Source organism: Microcaecilia unicolor, chromosome 12, assembly GCF_901765095.1.
Source record: "Microcaecilia unicolor chromosome 12, aMicUni1.1, whole genome shotgun sequence".
NCBI lineage: Eukaryota > Metazoa > Chordata > Amphibia > Gymnophiona > Siphonopidae > Microcaecilia > Microcaecilia unicolor.
In genome coordinates, this window is record NC_044042.1 from 5419468 (window position 1) to 5440059 (window position 20592).

Consider the following 20592-nt stretch of genomic DNA (forward strand, 5'->3'; position numbering starts at 1 on the left):
TTCTTTGACGTGTAATTAAACTCTGGAATTTGTTGCCAGAGAATGTGGTAAAGGCGGTTAGCTTAGCGGGGTTTTAAAAAGGTTTGGACGTTACATCACGAGGGCGGGACACAGGCAGAGAAGAAGAAGGAAGGCCGACGGCAGCTCAGCAGAGCTGTGTGCTGCGTTCCCTCGCTGCTTCAATAGCGGAGCGAGGGCCCGGGCCGGATGGAGGGGTGGCAGCGGCGGGGGGGCCTTGCAGTGGCGACGGGAAGGAGTTTTCACCCCCCCCCTTTCCTATACTAGCCTGTTTTTACGGGCTCAACGGCTAGAATAAGCGACCCGACACGAGTCGTGCTTTGACCCAAACGGCCTGCCTCAGGGGTCTATGACAAATAAAAATGAAAATAATAATAGACACAATAAACAATCACTAGGTATAAATACAAACCAATAAAACAATAAAATAAACCACACATATTGAAACAACGTACCTAGGAATCTGTAAAAACAGTGTGTTTTCCTAGAACGATAAGATTGCAGCCAAACTCATATGGTATATAAGATTTACATAAACATTAAAAAAAACAGGTGTATATACATGGTATAATACGAACAGGGCTTTTTTTGAGGGGGTACTTGGGGGTACTGAGTACCGGCACCGTTTCCATTGTCTGCTAAAATTGACCCAGGGACCCCAAATTTTAACGAAAGAGCTCAGGCTCTACACACCAATTCTGCCTTGTCGTAGATTCTGTGACTGGTTGCAGGGGGCCTGGCTATTGTGGGGTGGGTCCCACAGTGATCACCCCACCCCTGAAGGGTGACCTAACATTCGAGTACCGGCACCGTTTTTGCTAGACAAAACACACTGCTAACGAAGATCTATAGGCCATTGTGTATATGTGTATATATATATATATATATATATATATATATATATATATATAGGTCATTATACATGTATTCATTTTGTTCACGGTAATAAAACGAGCTCAGACAAAGCAATTGTGTTATGTATATATCCATCAAATATATGCAGCAAAGGGATCAGGATAAGGTATAAAACACACCAGAATATATTAAGTGGTTTATAATAGTCAAACGTATACAAGGAAGTGTGGCCCAGTCCATATATATTGTTGTTATAAATATTCACTCAAAGAAGGGGTTGGAGGGTGTTCGTGTGTATATAGCTTTCTTAGTTTGAACATGGTAGAACCAAAGCAGTAGCTAGCAGGAATGAAATGTAAAATGAACAAAAATGCTAGATAAAACCTCTCGTCTTTGACATTATGCCAGAAAAGAAGTTAGGCAAATGATTTCTCTTCAGGGTCCTTGTGTTCTATATTTCTCTGGTTTCAAAACTCTCTCTTTCCCCAGGATCTTGTTTCTGTTCTTGTACCATAACATATATCGGGTGGGCAAATTAACTTTGCGATGACAAACAGTGCTGTAGCACCCTTACCTCTTTTACCCATTCTCTGCTGGTGTCTAAGCAAGGCAGGCGTACTCCAGCAGTACTCGTGGACTGAAGGATGCTGGCAATTCCAGAGAAATACAGGACGTAAGGAGCCAGAACCAGCGGCGTCTCTGAGCTGGAGCTTCTGAGGTGTTTGTGAGAAAAGTCAGTGCTTTCTCCTTTTTTCTTTTAGGCACGGATAACATGCTGGAGCGGGCTCTGCACATCCGGAAGGTGCTGCTGAATCTGCCAGAAGCCACGCTGATGGTGACACGATACCTCTTCGCCTTCCTCAGTCAGTGAGTGCTCAGTGGCGCTGGGAGGAGGTGCTGGGGGGGGACCAATACAGTAAAGGGCACTAAAAATTAGGTTCAAAAATTTGGGCCAATTCCATAACGGCAATATTGCACATAGTTATCATTATAGAATACTAATGTAAGTTTGCATTTTGGCACGTAATTCGAGGCGCCAGCTCTTAACGCCATGTTTGTACCCAAATACTGGCAGTTTTTCATCTAACTAGCAGTATTCTGTAACTCACTACCTAATTGCTTATCACGCCCCTGACCTGCCCATGTCCCTCCCACACTACCCCTCCCCCCTTTTAATTTACACAACATGGAAATTAGGCTCAAAGATTGTACAATAGGTGTGTAAGTCAATTGCCAGTTATCAGTACCTAATGCCTAATTAGTCCCAATTAGCTAATTTAGTTGAGCATGTAAATGACCCCTGTGAGGTCAGTTATGAATGGTTTAATTAAACTTGACATACAGCCCGACCTTAACGGATCATGGCGATTTACAATAAAATACAAGTTCAAAATAAAGCATTAATAGAAAACAACTCCATATTTTGTAAAGAAAAAGACCTAACTTATGCAAACAGGACATAAGAACGTAAGCATTGCCATACTGGGACAGACGGAAGATCCATCAAGCCCAGTATCCTGTTTCCAGCAGTGGCCAATCCAGGTCACAAGTACCCGGCAAGATCCCAAAACAGTACAATACATTTTAAGCTGCTTATCCTAGAAATACACAGTGGGATTTTCCCCAAGTCCATTTTAATAATGGCTTATGGGCTTTTCTTTTAGGAAATTATCCAAACCTTTTTTAAACCCTGCTAAGCTAACTGTTTTTACCACATTCTCTGGCAACAAATTCCAGAGTTTAATTACACATTGAGTGAAGAAATATTTTCGCTAGTTCGCTTAAAAAAATTAAAAAACCCAACAGAATACTACATTACTTATAATATTGTTGATCCATTACGCTTTACATCACCCTTCAGTACATTATCTGATGAATGTGCTGCAGATTTGTGTACGAGTTGGATCTTTGCAGTCAAATGGAGAATGTTTCCTTACTGTCCCTTCATCGAGGCAAATTCATCTTGCCGACATTGTGAGAAGGGTGTTTTCCAAAGAAGGGGCAAGAGAATGGAACCATCTAGCCTAGAGGTTAGGACACAGGTTGGCACCTCCCCTTTCAAGAAAATGCTAAAAAGCCATTTGTTTAGGCTGGCATATGGGGTATCTGTGGATTGGCGTTAGGGTCAGCACTTGTATTGAGGCAAAGGGCACAGTTATTTGGAGGATCTTTCAATGACTCTGATGTTTGATTTTGCTGCAGTAGTGGAATGCTGGCTATTTTTTGTCATTGTTTTGAGTTTTTGTAATTATATATGAAGGTTTTAGGTCTTTATTCTAATTGTTTTTATTTTGTTTTGTGTAGTTCGTTGATTGTATGTGACTTTTTTTGTTCTGCCGTTTTGTGGAGAGAATTAGCCTAATGATTAATTCAGTGGGTTTGACTCCCACTGCAGCTCCTTGTGACCCCAGGCAAGTCACTTAGGGACCCTTTTACAAAGGCACAGTAGGCTGTATGTGCATTCAGCGTGAGCCAAAACGAGACTACCGCCAGGCTAGCGTCCCCCCCCCCCCCCCCCCCCACGGCGGTAATTTCGGATTTGGCATGCACCTGGGACAAATTTTTTTTATTTCCTACCGCGCGTGGCGTTTCCGGCGTTAATTGGCAGTTGGCACGTGTGTAGCGCGTGAGCCCTTGCTGCTAGATCAACGGATGCCATTAAGGGATAAGGCCGTAAATAGACGTGCACTGGTTTCAGTTTTACAGCAGGCCCTTTTCCCGGTCCATTGAAAAAAAGCCCTTTTTCCCAGACGTGGTAAAAATTGGCCCAACGTGCACCAAAAGCACGTTCCCACCCTACCGTAGGCCACTTTTAAAAGGACCCCAAAACCTTGAATTGCTCCAGGAACAAAGAAAAACTTAGATGTGAGCCCTGTAGAGACGGAGAAAGTACCTGCATAGAATATATAAACCGATTTCGTTGTACCACAGAAAGACGGTATATCAAATCCATGACCCTTCAAATTCCCCCAAATTCTGTAACAGTCGCTAAAATTTGCGCACACAATTGAATAACGAGCTAATTAGCACTGAAAATTGACTTGTTAAGCAATTATTGGCACTAATTAGATTTAATTGAAATATGCGCATGTAAATTTAGGTGTGAGGCGCAGAAATGGGAGGGTCATGGGTAGAACAGGGGCGTTCTTAAAGATTACATGCGTAATTATAGAATAAGGGGAATATGTGCGTACGCTTGCATCACATTTCATTTTGTGCAAATAGTTGCGCCTAAAGTTAGGTGCGATTCGCAGGTTTACGCGCTGTTCTATACACCACGCCTTAATTTAAATGCAGTTTATAAAATAGTGGGGGGTTTTGGCACCAAATGTAGAATTTACCCCATTATGTCCTACAGACCCATTTAGTATATTTTTTTCTCCTCCATAGCAGGAATATCAAACGCTAATATAAAAAAAAATGAGTTTTCAATAAAATCTTGAATTTCTTAAAATTAATTTCTTGACCAATCAATTTAGGAAGATTATTAAAACGAATCGGAGAAAATTTTTCTTCACTCAACGTGTAATTAAACTCTGGAATTTGTTGCCAGAGAATGTGGTAAAGGCGGTTAGCTTAGCGGAGTTTAAAAAAGGTTTGGCCGGCTTCCTAACTGAAAAGTCCATAGACCGTTATTAAATGGACTTGGGGAAAATCCACTATTTCTGGGATAAGCAGTATAAAATGTTTTGTACTTTTTGGGGATCTTGCCAGGTATTTGTGACCTGGATTGGCCACTGTTGGAAACAGGATGCTGGGCTTGATGGACCTGTGGTCTTTCCCTGTATGGCAATACTTATGTACTTATTCCAGAACACAGGAGCAAACCAAAAGAAAGCGTTTGAACGAATAGGCATGTGGTATCACATCCTATAATCCTGCAAAGATCTTAATATCCCTGCTGGAGTATATGGAATGGCAGATCCGCACAATTAAGATGGAAAACGTTCATAAATAGGATTTATGTGCCAAAGAAAGTTTACCTTCGAAAGCTAATCAATAAAGTTAGTCGAATCAAAAAGGTGTCATCTTATTTTCTTTTCTATGTTTTGTTTTATTTCTGTTTATTACCTTTAAAAGTAGACTAACCCGGCTACCACATCACTTTACCAAAAGAAACACGAAATCGAACTGGCAACCAATGGTATAAACCATTAGCACCCTATGTAGAATTTGGGGCTAAATATTTATTAGACACATTTGCTACTAATTCGAATGTCATGGTGGATACCCGACCCAGTCAGTTTGCAGCCCTGGATACAGGTGAGTCTTTGGCAGGAGCAAATCTGGGGTTTGTCTGCATGTTTTTTTTTTCTTTGGTCGGGTTCAGCAGACTAAAATGCAAATGTGACATTCAGAGTCTGAAAGTGAACTGCCGAGACAAAAGCTAGACAGAATACATGAGTCATATTTACTCCTGCAAAGCCTCTGAGGAAGAGAGAGAGACTAGGAGGTTTCTCATTACCTCCTGCTGTCTTTGCCAGGCGCTGATGATCTAGTAAAAAGACAGAGGTATCTTTCAGCCACCCACTCACACACGGGACAGCGGAAGTGCAGTCCTGGTAGAAAGCAGATAGATAAGATGAATAGGGGGTAATGTGCTCTTCTCTCAGGGAGGGGTGCAGGGGGTTTCCAGTGCTTCCTGTCCTGGGGATGTCTGATCAGATCTTCTTTGTGGGTTGTGATTTCTCGCCACTGTAGAGTTCAACTAAGATCTGAAGCTCAGGATGTTTCCTTAGCAGGGAGGTTCTGGGAACCAGATTACTCAGGAAAGATCTGGATTTGTTGCTGGTTCTGAGACTGCACAGAAAATGAGGTCCATGAGCTCTGTAAGTCACAGAGCACATCTGGAGAAGAGCTCTAGGTGTGACCTTCAAACCTTCAGTCCATGACTCTTACGCTAGGCCTGTACAGTATGGAGCCCTGTATCTTACCCCGGGGGGGGGGGGGGGGTGCAAATCTCTTCTGAGAAAAATTAAGTGAGTTCTAGGAATGCGTCTCCGATACAGATCATGGGGTGGTGGTGAGTAACTAAGTGGTCTTTGTACGTTTGGAAACCTGTTCCACTCCACTCAGTATTTTATTAGACCTCTACCATATCTCCCCTCAGTCGTCTGATCTCCAAGTTGAAAAGACCCAACCTCTTTAGCCTTTCCATCCCTCAATCGTTTTCTTTTTCTAAAACCTGTGGTTCAATCTCGTTTTCCACAGTCTGTCTCAGTTCAGTGAGGAGAACAAGATGGATCCCTACAACCTGGCCATCTGCTTTGGTCCCACCCTGATGGCGGTTCCCGAGGGCCACGACCAGGTTTCCTGCCAGGCGCACGTGAATGAACTTGTTAAGACCATCATTATTCAGCATGAGAACGTCTTCCCAGGTGCCAAGGAGCTGGCGGGGCCAGTCTACAGCAGGAGCGGGAGCACAGAGGATTACTGGTGAGTATCACAAAGGGTCAGATTGGGACTTTGTTCACAAGGTGAGTTCCTTTCAGGTGCACTAGGTATGTCCTTGTTCTCCAACGTCTCGCGTGCTAAAGGGTCGATATTCAGTCCGCGGGGGGGGGGGGGGTGTAGCCGCTTCCAGTTGCGGGCTGAACTAACCCTGATATTCAGTGCCGCGACACGTACGACTCCTGGCACTGAATGGGACCCGGAAGGTAGCCAGGAACCAGCTGATAATCAGAGGAGAACGTGGCTGGAAAGATTGTGATTCCTGTCTGGTTAAACTCCACTGAGCTGGCCATCTGGTCATGTTTAGCAGCTCTTAAGTGGTTAATGCCACTGACTATTGCCTGTGACTGCCCAAGTACTGTCCGGTTAGTGCCAGGGTGGTCTGGGGGGCAGAGCCTGGGCTTAAAAACTACTGGCTACTGTGGACTGAATATCTACCCTATAGAAAATGACGGCAGAAGACCATATGGCGGTCTGTCCATCCATAGCAACTACTGAGTACTACAATACCTTCCTCTGTACTTGTCCCAAGCTCTCTTTAATTCAGATACCGGGAGGCCGTTCCACGCATTCACCACCTTTTCCATAAGGAAGTATTTTCTCGGGTTACTTCTGAGCAGGGGCGTAGCTACGTGGGGCCACGGGGGCCTTGGCCCCCGTAGATTTGGCCCTGGACCCCCTGCCGACGACCCTTTTGACCCGCCGCCAACCCGCCGTCGCCTACCTTTGCTGCAGGACGTCAGACTCAGAAACAGAACGAAGGAAGACGAGGACCTCGGCTGGCAGGGGTTGGGGTCCCCCACCAGCAAAGGTTGGCGACGGCGGGGGAGGGTTGGCGACGGGAGGGGGGGTCAAAGGTGGTGGTGGTGGTGGGGGGGGGGGGTGGCAATGGCGGGGGGCGGCGGCACCGGGGGGGAGCTAAAATATACCCCCTCACCTCAGGCTCTGGACCTCCCCCCCCTCCTGCCGAAGTCTGGCTACGCCCCTGCTTCTGAGTCTGTCCCTTTTCACCTTCATCCTGTGCCCCTTCGTTCCAGAGCTTCCTTTCAGTTGAAAGAGACTCACTTCCTGTTAATTTGTAAACATCTCTATCATATCTCCCCTCTCCCACCTTTCTTCCAAAGTAGACATATTGAGATCGATGAGTCTTTATGACGAAGACCACTGACCCTTTTTGTAGCCGCCCCCTGGACCGACTCCGTCTTCTTTATATCTTTTTGAAGATTTGGTCGCCAGAACTGAACACAATATTCTAAATGGGGTCTCAGTAGTCTTATACAGGGGCATCATCACCTCCTTTTTCCCGCTGGCCATTCACCTTTTCTACCTGTTTGGCCACCTTAAGATCATCAGATACGATCACACCCAAGTCCTTCTCCTCGTTCTTGCACAAAAGTACTAGCGGTTTCCCACCCTGATCCTGGAGGCACCTCAGCCATGTCAGGTTTTCAGGATATCCACAAAGAATATTCATGAGAGAAATTTGCATACACTTATCTCCATTGCATGCAAATCCCTCTCATGAATATTCATTGTGGATATCCTGAAAACCTGACTGGCTGGGGTGCCTCCAGGATCAGGTTTGGGAACCACTGCTCTCCCTTGGTCGTTTGCAGCCCAAAAGCATGACCCTGCATTTTTTAGCATTAAGTCTTACCTGTCAAGTTCTAGATCATTCTGCGAGTGTTACTGTATCCCTCCTGATATTATCCACACCGTCTGAGGTGTCTACGCCATTGTAGATTTTGGTATCATCCGCAGGAGATAAGCCTTACCCGACAGGCCTTGCACAATATCGCTTACAAAACCGTTAAAAAGAACCGGGCCAAGAAGCAATCCCTGCGGTTACAAGTCCTCCTGTTCATCACCCCTAAGTGGGGTCACAGCTTAATCTCTCCTCCCTATGGAAGGAAGACACCCTGTGGTAGGAAAAATAGATGTGATCCTTCCCCAGCGCTGCTGTCAGTACGGTGTAAAAGAGATGGGCCCAAATGGGCATTAGCCAATCCCTCTACCTTACCTGTGAGTCTTTTATTTCAGTAAGAGGATCTGATGTGCTATTATGATGTCACGGGGCGTAGCAACGTGGGGCCACAGGGGCATGGGCTCCCACAGATTACGCCCTGGCCCCCTCTACATTTGACCCGCCACCGCCTGCCCCGCTGCCGCATCAGGTACCTTGTTTGTTGGTGGGGGTCCCCAAACCCCGCCAGCCGAAGAGTTTTCTTCAGCGCCGGTCGACTCCGGCGTCTTTGTTGTGGGATCATCTGTTTCTGACACCTTACGTCCTGCACCGTCCATATAGCCCCGTGCAGGACATAAGGCATCAGAAACAGATGATCCCACAACGAAGGCGCCGAAGAAGACTCATCGGCTGGCAGGGATTGGGGACCCCCGCCAGCAAACAAGGTACCTGATGCGTGCCGGGGGGGTGGGTGGGTTTGCGGTTGCGGCGGTGGTCCAAGGGGGGGGGGGGGTTGGGTTTGCAGTAGCAGTTGTGGCGGGGGGGGGGGGGTTGGCAGCAGGGATTGGCAGCTAAACAGTGCCCCCCCACCTCGGCCTCTGGCCCCCCTCCCGCCGAGGTCTGGCTACGCCCCTGTGATATCATAAGTGTTTAGAGTCTGGAAAGCAGAGGTGGCAAAAACCCTTTGTAACCCGAGGCGTCCAGTGTTCTACTGACTCTAATATGTTTGACCCCAAAGGGTTCAAGTCATTGTGGTGCTTTTTCAGCAAGAGCCAGGCCAGAGGGTCCCTGCCTTCCCAGCTGGTTTTATCTGCTGGACATCATGGGTCATTTGGAGACATTGTCCCCTGAGGGATACCTTAAAGCAGGTTTCTGATCCTTGATTTAAAAGGGTCCAGTTCACTGTATGAACCACCAGCAAAGGACTCTTTTCTGGCCTTTTCACCAGTTCTAGTGAGGTGGTGGTGACTGTCTGAGGAGGCTGATGGCCTTCCTTGACTTGTAACATCTGTATAAGAAAATAAAAACACAAAATGTGCATGTAGGGTGAGACCAGGGTCCATCAAGTCTCCGACAGCGGCCCACTTAGGTGTTTAGGAAGCCCCTAACAGATTCCAAAGGGTGGCTCACAAATCCCGCTCTGGGATTATTGGAGGCTTTTACTTCAGGAACTTATCGAAACCCCTTTAAACCCAACTCTACTAGGTGCCTTGACGAGATCCTCTGGCGATAGATTTCAAGCTTGATCATACGTTGAGTGACAAAATATTTTCAGTTTGTTTTAAGTGTGTTACCTGTTAGACTGATGCAGTGACTCTATGGAAAGGTTAAATAACCATTTCCTGTTGACCTGTTCCACCCCAGTCGTGATCTTACAGACTTCTGTCATCTTTTCTCCAAACTGAAAAGCTCTAACCTGGTTAGCCTCTCTTTATAAGGGAAGTATTCTAGCCCCTTCATCATTTTGATTGCCCTTCTCTGAACCTTTTTGGGTTCTGCTTTTTTTTATTTTTTAAGGAGGTGCCTGAAGCCTATAAACCATACTCTAGGCCAGTGGTCTTCACTCATTTTTAAAATTTAGGGCCATTTTAGAGTTAAACAAGCTGAAGGAGGGCTGACCAACATGTGTTGGTGACATCCAAACCTTCCAACCCCCCTTCAACCTTTTCATTGGGGGTCTTTCCAAATGCATTCTCTTCTTCTATTGAAAAATGTGGCTTTTCCCCATCCGTTTCCCTCTTTCTATCACAGGCTTAAGTAAAGAGGCTGAGAGTAGGCCAAAAAAAGCCCCAAAACAACCCAGAATGACGATGGGGGCCACGTATTGAAAAACGCTGCTCTAGGCACAGCCGTACCATGGGTTGATACAGAGGCATAATGATACTCCAGATTTTATTCTCCATTTCATTCTGTGTAATCGGTAACATTCTGTTCACTTTTGTCGTCAGCACTGGACACTGAACTGAAGATTTTTTTACCTGTTGTCCACCCCTGATGAGAAGAATGGTTAGGATATGCTTTTCCCTACGTGCATGGCTTTGTACTTAAGCATATTACATTTCATTTGCTATTTCATAGTAACATAGTAGATGACGGCAGAAAAAGACCTGCACGGTCCATCCAGTCTGCCCAACAAGATAAACTCATATGTGCTACTTCCTAGTTTGATTTGTACCTGTCCTTTTCAGGGCACAGACCGTATAAGTCTGCCCAGCACTATCCCCGCCTCCCAACCACCAGCCCCGCCTCCCACCACCGGCTCTGGCACAGACCGTATAAGTCTGCCCAGCACTATCCCCGCCTCTCAACCACTGGCTCTGGCAGACCGTATAAGTCTGCCCAGCAGTATCCCCGCCCCCCCAACCACCAGCCCCGCCTCCCACCACCTGCTCTGGCTCAGACCATATAAGTCTGCCCAGCATTATCCCCACCTCCCAACCACCAGCCCCGCCTCCCACCACTGGCTCTGGCTAAGTGTTTTCTGCAATTTCTCACAGTCTGATTCTCTTCCATCTACTTTGAATATTTTTCTGTCATGTTGCAAATCTGCTCAGTTTACACATCGCTGCCTTTCCAAGATTATTAGTGAGTAGCTTAAATGATACCAGACCGCTGTGGCACTCCACCACTTACCTCTCTCATTTCTGTGGGCAGTGACAGCGCTCATGGGGAGCTACCATCGGTGGAGGATTCCTCTCAGGATATTTCAGCAGAACCTCATACCAGCGAGGATGGTAAGTACCATCTGAGCAGCTCGGGCCAGTAGGAACCCCAGTTTTCTAGCTGGGATGGCTGTTTAGGGTTGCAAATTCCCTTTTCCTTGGAAATCTCACGTGGAACAGCTAAGCTGAGGCTTCTTCTTTCTCCTTCACAGAGTGCGACCCTATTGAAGCCATTGCCAGGTTTGATTACGTTGGCCGCTCGGCCCGGGAACTGTCCTTCAAGAAGGGAGCCTCGCTCCTGCTCTGTCACAGGGCTTCAGATGAGTGGTGGGAAGGCCGACACAATGGCGTGGACGGGCTCATCCCACATCAGTATATCGTCGTCCAAGATGTGTAAGTTGAGCACTGAACGTGAGGAGCCCAGGAGCTTGACGTTGGCATCTGCGGGGACTGTACCGTAACGGGGTAATTTTACGAACAGCTTGAGGGTGTAGAACGGCCTTGTGCATACTCAAGTATGTGCTTATAACATTACCCCGGTACCTGGTCAAAAGAGCCCTGACAAAAAAAGCTCCCGACGTAATAGCCCCTGACATAACAGCCACTGTCAAAACGGCCTGCCCACAATATAGCCCATGACAAATTAGCTCCCCCCCCCCCCCCCCCCCCCCCCCCCCCCCCCCCCCCCCCACACACACACACACAAAAATGGGCCCAATCAGGCTGCCCAGAATATGGCACTGCATTTTTTCCCCTAATAATCTTACCTTTCAAACAGGATAAGGTTGGTAAGACTATGAAAATAATGACAATATTGTTTCTTGGTTTTTTTAATTAGCACGTTGATGGAAGAATAGTTTCCTTAAACAGCAGAACAGATCATGAATACCAGTTGGTAGCTATAGAATTTTGTTTATTTATATCTGCTTTATACAATGGTAGGAGCCTTTATCAGTGAAGATTTCACCCGTAGTTATCTTTTTTTTGTGATGTGTTATTTTTTTCTTGGGGGCTATTTTGTCAGGGCTGTTATGTCGGGGTGCCCGTTAACCCCAGCCTATACACACACACAGGTAGGTTTGAGAGAGGGCCTCTTCCGTCCAGCGTGTTCACTGCACTTTGCTGATCGCTGTCGGGTGGCAGGTCCATCTGTTTATTTATAACTAGCAAGTACAGAACCTTTTCCATTGCTGGACCTGGGTTAAGAAAGGTGCTCCCCAGTTCTCTTAGGGTAGGAAAATACTTAAAAGCGTCAGATTTACCCAACTTATGGGACTGATTAGCGATGCTGGTGAGTGTGAGATTTTTCTGTACGTCGGCTTGTCAGTGATTCATACTGTGAATGAGTTTTGACCTTGTAATCATGGAGAGCCGAGACTAACTTTTATATAAGAAAAAAAAAGGTTAGGCACGACCGCGCCGTGCTGGTATTCTATAACGGTCAGGCGCCCTCTGTAAAAAAGGGGCTCAGCGCCTAACCGTTTCTATTTATAGACTTTCCCCACAGGGTAGGTCCCTCTAGGCCTCCAGGAGATGGTCTTTCTGTAGGGACACAGCTGAGATGGGCTGTGGAAGTAGGCGTCAGACGTTCTTTTTCTCCGTGGCGCCAGCCTAGTGAGGGTTTTGGAACGCTTGGCAGCCTGAGAGTGCCAAGTACCCGCGCGTGGTCAAACAGTCTCCTCCAAGTGTAACCAGATCCGTGCACAGGTTGGCGTGGGTGTGGGAGAGTAGACACCAAAGCAGGGGTAGAGGAGGACGCAATGACAGTCCAACTCAAGTTCAGAGCAGCTTTATTAGAGCGCCAAAATGAAAGGACCCGACACGGGCCATGTTTTGGCGGACGCAGCCGCCTGCCTCAGGGGTCACTATACACAAATCTCTGAGCGTAATGCCTGGTGCAGTAGCAAAAGCCAATGAAGCAGAAGGACACCGTGGACAATTCACAGGTCAGCAATTAGCTGTGGGAGAGCGGACAGTCATGTGATCGCTCTTAAGACCTTTTTTTTTTTCTTTAGGTTATGGCATAACTTTTGATTTCTATATTCTTGACTCATACACCAGGCTTTAAAGTTGGAGGGTGGTTATGTGATGAAATACTAATCTACCCTGTGCCAGCTCTGTGAGGACCAGTGGTGTAGCTAGGTGGGGCCACAGGGGCCTGGCCCCCCCCCCCCCCAATTTCATCTGGGCCCCTGGTTTTGCTGGCAGGGTTTCCCAACCCCCACCAGCTGATGCCTTGTCCACACTGGTCTCCGGTGCCACCACGTTCCCTGCTCAGCTCTCTCTTCCTCCTCACGTCCTCCGTGCTCTTTTCAGTGAAACTGATAATGTTCAGTTTCACTTAAAGGAGCGTGAAGGATGTGAGGCGGAAGAGAGAGCTGGGCAGGGAACGTGGTGGCACCGGAGACCGGCGCTAGAGAAGACTTCAGCTGGCGGGGGTTGGGGACCCCTGCCAGCCAAGGTATTTACTGCTGTGGGGTGCGGCAGGACGGCAGACTAAAATGTGCCCCCCCCCCTCCCACCTCGGGCTCTGGCCCCCTCCCACTGCGAGGTCTGGCTACGCCCCTGGTGAGGACTGGCATCATACTGGTGCCAGGGGGCCTCATTGCCTTGAAAGAATAAAACTCAAATCTTGGGAGAATGGGAGAGAGGTTTTCACGTTAGTAAATTTTCTATAATTTGAAGGATTCTGCTTTTCCTGCTTTAAGAATTGGGGACGTGTTTTCTGCAAAGAGATGCTCTGACTGCAGTGTCTGAATTAACTAATTGCATTTTTCTCTGGCTCCTACAGGGAGGACAGTTTCCTGGAGCGATCGAGCCCCAAGTCTGAGCTCGACATCCCTCTGGAGCCACCGCCCGAAGCCAAAGTGATCAGCAGAGCAAACGCAGTCTGTCCGAGTGGAGGTCACGTGGCAGATATTTACCTGGCCAACATTAACAAGTAAGAATGGCTGGGCGGCTGGGTTTAATCAGGCCCTGTTAATGATATCTCCGTGTAATGATATCAGTTCTCTCTCCACCCCCCCCCCCCCCCCCCCACCCCCGAGTCAGGCTGTGGCGTCAGGAGTGCAGGCGCGTTTTCCTCTCAAAACTTTTCCTGTTTGCTTTGGAATTAATATAGTGACATCCTCCGTCTTGGTCAGAACTCTGTGTTTACCAACAATTCAGTTTGTCGTGAAAGGTAATTTTAATAATAACACACGTATCATGTAAGAGCGAGCGCTGTGTTTCTGAAATTTTTGGAAAACACTACTCTGCACCCTCAGATCCCTCATAGGGGGTCTTTTACTATGTGGGCTTACCGAGCGCTAAATCAGGAATACCGCCGGCCCAACATGGCTGCTGGCAGGTAGTCCCACCCCAAGCATGCGCCATTTCTGGGGGGGAAAAGAAAACCCCAGAAAATGGTTTGCGTGGCGGTAACCCGGTGGTATTCAGGCATTACCACGAGCTGCCCAGTTACTGCCGGATTACCGTGGGAGCCCTTGTCACCACCTCAGTGGGTGATAGTAAGGGCTCCCCACCGCAAGGCCATGTTTGTCTAGAGGCTTTTTTACCCGCTGCGGTAAAAAGGGCCCTGGCCTGTGGGGAAAACAGTCTCCACAGCTTAGTAAAAGGACCCCATCGTCCCTAAGTCCGTCATCTCCTGTTCTCTCAGTGTTAGACGGTGTGACCTCTGATCTGGCTTCTGTCACTCCTCTGAGAATCCAGAGCTAAAGACAGAGGGATCAATATTTCGCTGGCAGTGGTGTAGTTCCCAGGCATTCAGTGCTGGGCATTGACTATCCGGTTTTATGTGGCCGTCTATCTCTTATAGATGGAAGGAGTAGCCTAGTGGTTAGTGCAGCGGACTTTGTTTCTGGGGAACTGGGTTCGATTCCCACTGCAGCTCCTTGTGACTCTGGGCAAGTCACTTAACCCTCCATTGCCCCCTCCATTGCCCCTGGTACAAAATAAGTACCTGAATATATGTAAACCGCTTTGAATGTAGTTGCAAAAACCACAGAAAGGCGGTATATCAAGTCCCATTTCCCTTCCCTCCTTTCCCTTATGACATCACAATATCAGAAGTGAGCCAAGTATCGGGCAATCAAGCCATTGTGACATCACTGATGAGGTTGGCTCTTATTGGTGGAATGAGTGGAGGAGTAGCCTAGTGGTTAGTGCAGTAGACTTTGATCCTGGGGAACTGTATTGGGCAATCAAGCCATTGTGACATCACTGATGAGGTTGGCTCTTATTGGTGGAATGAGTGGAGGAGTAGCCTAGTGGTTACTGCAGTGGACTTTGATCCTGGGGAACTGGGTTCAATTCCCACTGCAGCTCCTTGTGACTGTGGGCAAGTCACTTAACCCTCCATTGCCCCTGGTACAAAATAAGTACCTGAATATATGTAAACCGCTCTGAATATAGTTGCAAAAACCTCAGAAAGGCGGCATGTCAAGTCCAATTTCCCCTTTCCCTTATGCGCTTAAGTGCGATATTCAGCACTTAATTGCCCAAGTGACAACATATAACATAACGATAGGTCTGACTTTTATATGGTCTGATTTAACAGCTAAACCTAGGCGGTGAAGTGCTGAATATTGGGTGTTTAACCACATTAAGTGCCAGCTCCGCCCCTGGACCGTCCACCCAATAGCCAGCTTTGAGTTTAGCGGTCAGTGATATTTAGCGGCACGAACCGGTTAAGCCCCACGTGAGCAATTTAACCAACCAGAAGCCGTTTGTAGCCGGTTAAATTGCTTTGAATATCGACCCCGTAGTGGTGAGACCTGAAGATGCAGGGTTCCAGTGCTGCCACTGCCTCGCTGTGTGTGTCCGTCTGCTCCGGCACTTTCCAGGACCTGGCTGTGTTGTCGCACTCTGGGAAGGTGTGAGCAGGAGTTCTTTACAGACACCCTCTATAGCTGGAAGATTGTCATCTGGTAACGGTTTGGTTTATTTTGTGCTTTTGAAGGCAGCGGAAAAAGCCAGAGTCGGGCAGCATTAGAAGAACCTTCCGGCAAAGTGACGGCCAGTGTGTTGCACATGGAGGGCCCGGCTCCTGTGGTGACCCAGCCTCACCTGGCGCAGAGTCCAATTCACGACCTTCATCTCAACCAAACATTAGCCACACTCTGCCCAAGGATGTGACCGACAGGTGCTCGGTGGGAGGCCATGGGAGTCCCAACGCCATCACCAGACACTCGTCGATGAAGAACAGGGTGGAGAATGCTCAGATCCGGAGAACAATGGCAGCGGCGAGGTCCAAGAGCTTCAATAACCATCGGCCCATGGAGGTGGAGGACACGACACAGGTATTGGAGCAGCTGCTCTTTCCTTTTGCACCAGTGGCAAAAATGGGTGGGTACAAAATTTTGCTGCACCCCACCCCCACCCTGCTCTCTATGTCCACCCCCCCCCACCCCCAACTTAAATTGTAAATATCTGTGCTGAGGTGGGGGGGGGGGGGGCCATATCCAAGCCCTGCCAGCTCAAGAGGTCCTCTGGTGTCCAAATATTTGGTGGCACTTTTCAAGGGCCACCACCATTCCAGTCCCTGTCCATGTATGCTCAGTTTTTGCGCATATCAGTGGCTAGCTACTATGGGGCCACGGGGGCCTGGGCCCCCATAGATTTGGCCCTGGACCCCCTGCCGATGACCCTCTCAACCCCCCCCTCCCACCGTCAACCCGCCATCTGCTACCTTTGCTGACAGGGGACGTGCAGTACGTCAGACTCACAGATCGCAAGGCTTCGTTCTGTTTCTGTGAGTCTGACGTCGTGCAGGATGTCAGACTCAGAAGCAAAACAAAGGAAGAAGACTTCGGCTGGCGGGGGTTGGGGTCCCCCACCAGCAAAGGTAGCAGATGTTGGTGGCGGGAGGGGGGGAGTCAAAGTTGTTGGTGGGGGTGCTGGCGGTGCCGGGGGGGGGGGGGGGGGGCTAAAATGTGCCCCCTCACCTCGGGCTCTGGACCCCCCTCCCGCCGAAGTCTGGCTACGCCCCTGGCACATATGTGAAAATTGAGCATGCACTGGGGGTGGGGAGGGGGGGGGGCAGTGTGGTGACACCCATGGAAAATGCCAAAATGTAGGGGTGTGTGGAAACCCACTGACTCATATCTTCTCTGTGTTTCAGGATGTGGACGTGGCTGTTAATTCTACACTAAACGAATTGCGACACCTGGAAAGGCAGAGCAATGTTAAACACACACCTGATGTGGTCCTTGACACGTTGGAGCCCTTGAAAACCTCACCAGTTCTGGTCTGTGGCTCAGACCCCTCCAGTCCTCTACACTCCCAGGTGCTGAGGGACTCAGACCCTGCTTTCCAGCGCAGTGCCATCGCCGCCGGAGACCTCCCCTGTGCTTTCAGGCCGTCCAAAACTGTCAAGATGGCCGCCCAGGTCCGTCCCCCTGCCACAAAGCCGAAACCAGCTGTTTTCCCTAAGACAAACCCTGGCGGCTCTGGGGTGAGCTCTCCAGCACCTCAGTCGGCACCTGACAAGTCCTGCCCAGTCTGAGGGGAAGGGCTGTTAGCGGGATTCTGTGCTCACTGGCAACGCAGGAGGCTGCGCTACAAAGGCAGTCTCATATCGTGGAAGATGCTATTTAATGTGGGATGGAACAGTTTGGTATTCGGTATGGCTGAGCCAAGGCTCTGCCCTCCTGTACTGTCTGCAATCTCAGGGTCCGGCCGTACGCGTCGGGGAAATCACACACAGGCCGTGGGATCCTGCAGCAGCGTTTGGGTTAGAAATGCCTCATCCTGAGTGACTGGAAGCCACTCTCAGGATTTAACTCATTATTTAACCACAAGGGAGACAAGAAGAACTTTGCCAATAATCTTTTGCCACTGGTTCTCAGGAGAAGCCCCCACGCATCTTCCTTTTTAAAAAAGAACTGTGTAATATTATACTTATTTAATGAGTGTGCCATGGGCAGCTTGAAGAAGGGATGGAAGGACTTGGTCATTCTGTACGTGGGGGAAGGAAGGGGATATGTTTGTAATATCCCTACCTATGCCGCCTCTGCTTTGTGAACCGCTGGCCCCCTGCTGTCAATCCGATGCCTTCCGTAGGATTTTGTTCTTGAAAGTTGGCCTTGTAAACATCCCAATTTGACAGCTAATATGGGGTAACTGCAGAGAGAGAGAGACATGTGCTGCTGGAACGCAGACCACTTCTTAAGACTGTTCATGTTGAGGAGGAGACTGAGCACCTGGCGAAAGCCAAGCCTGTAGGACGAGACAAGCTGGTCTGGAGTGGGGGGGAGACTAATTTTATTTTACTGTGGACACTTCATCTTCTGGACTCTGTACAGATATATAATTGTCTTTTCTGTTTTGAATTGTTTCTAACCGGTGCAAGCGACCTCGGCCCAAAGGAAGGAGAAACTTCTGTTTCGTATGGGTTGGAGGAGCTCAGGGAAGGGGCTTCGGGTTGGGGTGGGGGAGGGGGAATGCGTGCAGTCTCTGATTGATTTCTCTTGATGCTGAGGGAGAGCAGATGGCTGGGATACCAGTGATCGTGTGGCCGCTGGGTGGTCATAAAGCTTTCCTTGGGCTACCAGGTTTGCAACAGCACACAACCACTAAGCCTTAGAGATGAAATGGCAGGAATTCAGTGGTCAAGCAGAGCCCAGGTCTCATCATGCGAGTGAGCAGATGACTAGCAGACTTTAGAGGGAGGTCAGTCGATGGTCACAATGTGAGACAGGGTCGGGAGGAAGCTGAGGCTAAGAAAAGGGTTAAGAACGCAGTTGCCCATTGGAGCAGTGGAAGAGCTGGAAGGTTCCTTTTGGGGGTGGGGGGGAGGGCTGTGTGTTAGTTATTCTCAAGCGCTATAGAATGATCAGTTAATTATCTGCCTTCATTTGAGTAAATTCCTCATCCTGACGGGTGGTACCAGGTTTGGTGCTCACCGGTTCATTATTGGAACTGTAAAAGCCGGGCCTTTGAGGGTCCCTTCTGTTCAGGTTTACGGTTTTTGCATTTTGCCTTTTCTTCAGTCTTTCGTCCCCGGCAGTGTTTGGGCAGATCTGTTCTCTGAGAGTCCCCCTAACTGCCCACAGTCTTGGAACTGGGACTGCGACCCCTTAAGTTCTTCTTTTCTGGACTCTCCTGAGCTGTTTTTCTAGAGCAGTTGGTACCGTGTGTAAAACATTTTGGAGGTAATGCTACACCTGGATACCACTACTTAGGCCTGACTTTACGCAGGCCATGAGCCTGTTCTGCGAGAGTCGGCATCAACAGGCCCTACATTGAGCTGTAACCACTCACGCCGTCTGTTACTGGTATAAGTGGACACGCCTAAACCACGTCATGCACATAACATACAGTATTCTAAATGTTAGGCCCGTTCAGCCCCCTCCCCTGTGGACACCCCCTTGCCGTTATGCACTAAGGGTAAAATTCAGTAAAAAATGAACACGTAGCACCTTTATCTGCACCCACCGACTGAAACCTGGTTTAAATCCTCCCGAGATGCGGCTCTGCCGTATCCTGTAACACCGCGTGCAAATTTCCGGACCCGCCCATGGCCATGCTCCCTTTTTATATCTGCGCGTAAAAGTTTACACAAGCATCTTTATAGAATGCTGACTGGAACTGTGCGTGCGTAATTTCACATTTTTGCCAATTAGCCCCAACGATTGATAACGCTTAAATACTGTCGCTAATTGGCTCATTCAATTAAATTTGTGTGCACAGTTTTTAGCACTGTATATAGAATTTACTGGTGAGTGCTTTGTGCGCATAAATTATAGAATAACTGTTAGCACTTGTAATCATAAATTGTATATTCGTGTGCGCACATGTGCATATTCTATACAGAGAAGTGTGTCAATAGCGCTTAGATTTAAGGGGTTTACGCACAGAAAATGGCTCCTGCGCAGGCACCTCAGGGAGGCAGTTTGGCCAGAGTGGGGGTGGGGGGGGGGGTGGGATGAAAATGTATTTGCATATCTTATAAAAGACACGGGACCCACATAGGGCCGGATTCTATATAAGGAGCTTTAAAAAATCTGCGCAGTAAAGATTTCCACTTAAGTGTAATCTTCAAGCAGCGCCTAGATTTAGGTGCGGTATATAGAATACGCTTAGTTGATGTCCCAGCACCTAAAACTACGCGCTTGCATTTACACCAACGAAAATGTGGCGTAAATCCCTGCATGTAGATTTATGGAAATTTGGGAATGCCCATAGCCACGCCCCTTTTGAACTGCATGCATTGGAATTTAGGCGCAGTTTATTACAGAATACGCTTAGCGAGTTGTGCGCGTAAATTCTATTTATTGCCAATTAGTGCTTTTTAAGAGCTGTTAAAAACGCTGATCGGCTTGTTAAGCCAATTAAGTTACGTGCGTTGTTATGAAATACGCTTGGATTTCAGTGCGGATCTCTAGGCGCACTCTATAGAATCTGGCGGATAGCGAGTAATTCTTTAAAGGCATGAACATTTTACACGCCAGACACGCACATACATAATTAGAACAGCAGCGGGTGCGTGCGTAAATTCTGAAATCCATGAACCCTGCTATTTTGTAAATATGGACATATCATACATAGTGCGCATTTGACGTGAGTGCATGCATGGCTAGAGTCTGGGTGGGACTCTCAGTTGCACACAAAGGCAGATGTTCTCAAAAGGATGGCGAAATG

The 20592-nt window shown here is 48.1% G+C and overlaps 1 protein-coding gene across 8 annotated transcripts in view; it reads left to right on the forward strand.

The window, feature by feature from the left end:
* SRGAP2 (SLIT-ROBO Rho GTPase activating protein 2) overlaps positions 1-19864 on the forward strand; it is a 144968-nt gene extending 125104 nt beyond the window's left edge. For 7 of the 8 annotated variants that reach the window (XM_030220876.1, XM_030220874.1, XM_030220877.1 and 4 more), the window contains 7 exons: positions 1635-1740; positions 6085-6309; positions 10943-11022; positions 11163-11343; positions 13742-13891; positions 15911-16250; positions 17072-19864. In XM_030220876.1, the coding sequence (XP_030076736.1) occupies positions 1635-1740; positions 6085-6309; positions 10943-11022; positions 11163-11343; positions 13742-13891; positions 15911-16250; positions 17072-17455 (1466 nt within the window). In that variant the 3' untranslated portion in view covers positions 17456-19864. The remainder of the gene's footprint in view (positions 1-1634; positions 1741-6084; positions 6310-10942; positions 11023-11162; positions 11344-13741; positions 13892-15910; positions 16251-17071) is intronic. The other variant, XM_030220882.1, reaches the window with a different exon arrangement.
* The last annotated feature ends 728 nt before the right edge of the window (positions 19865-20592 follow it).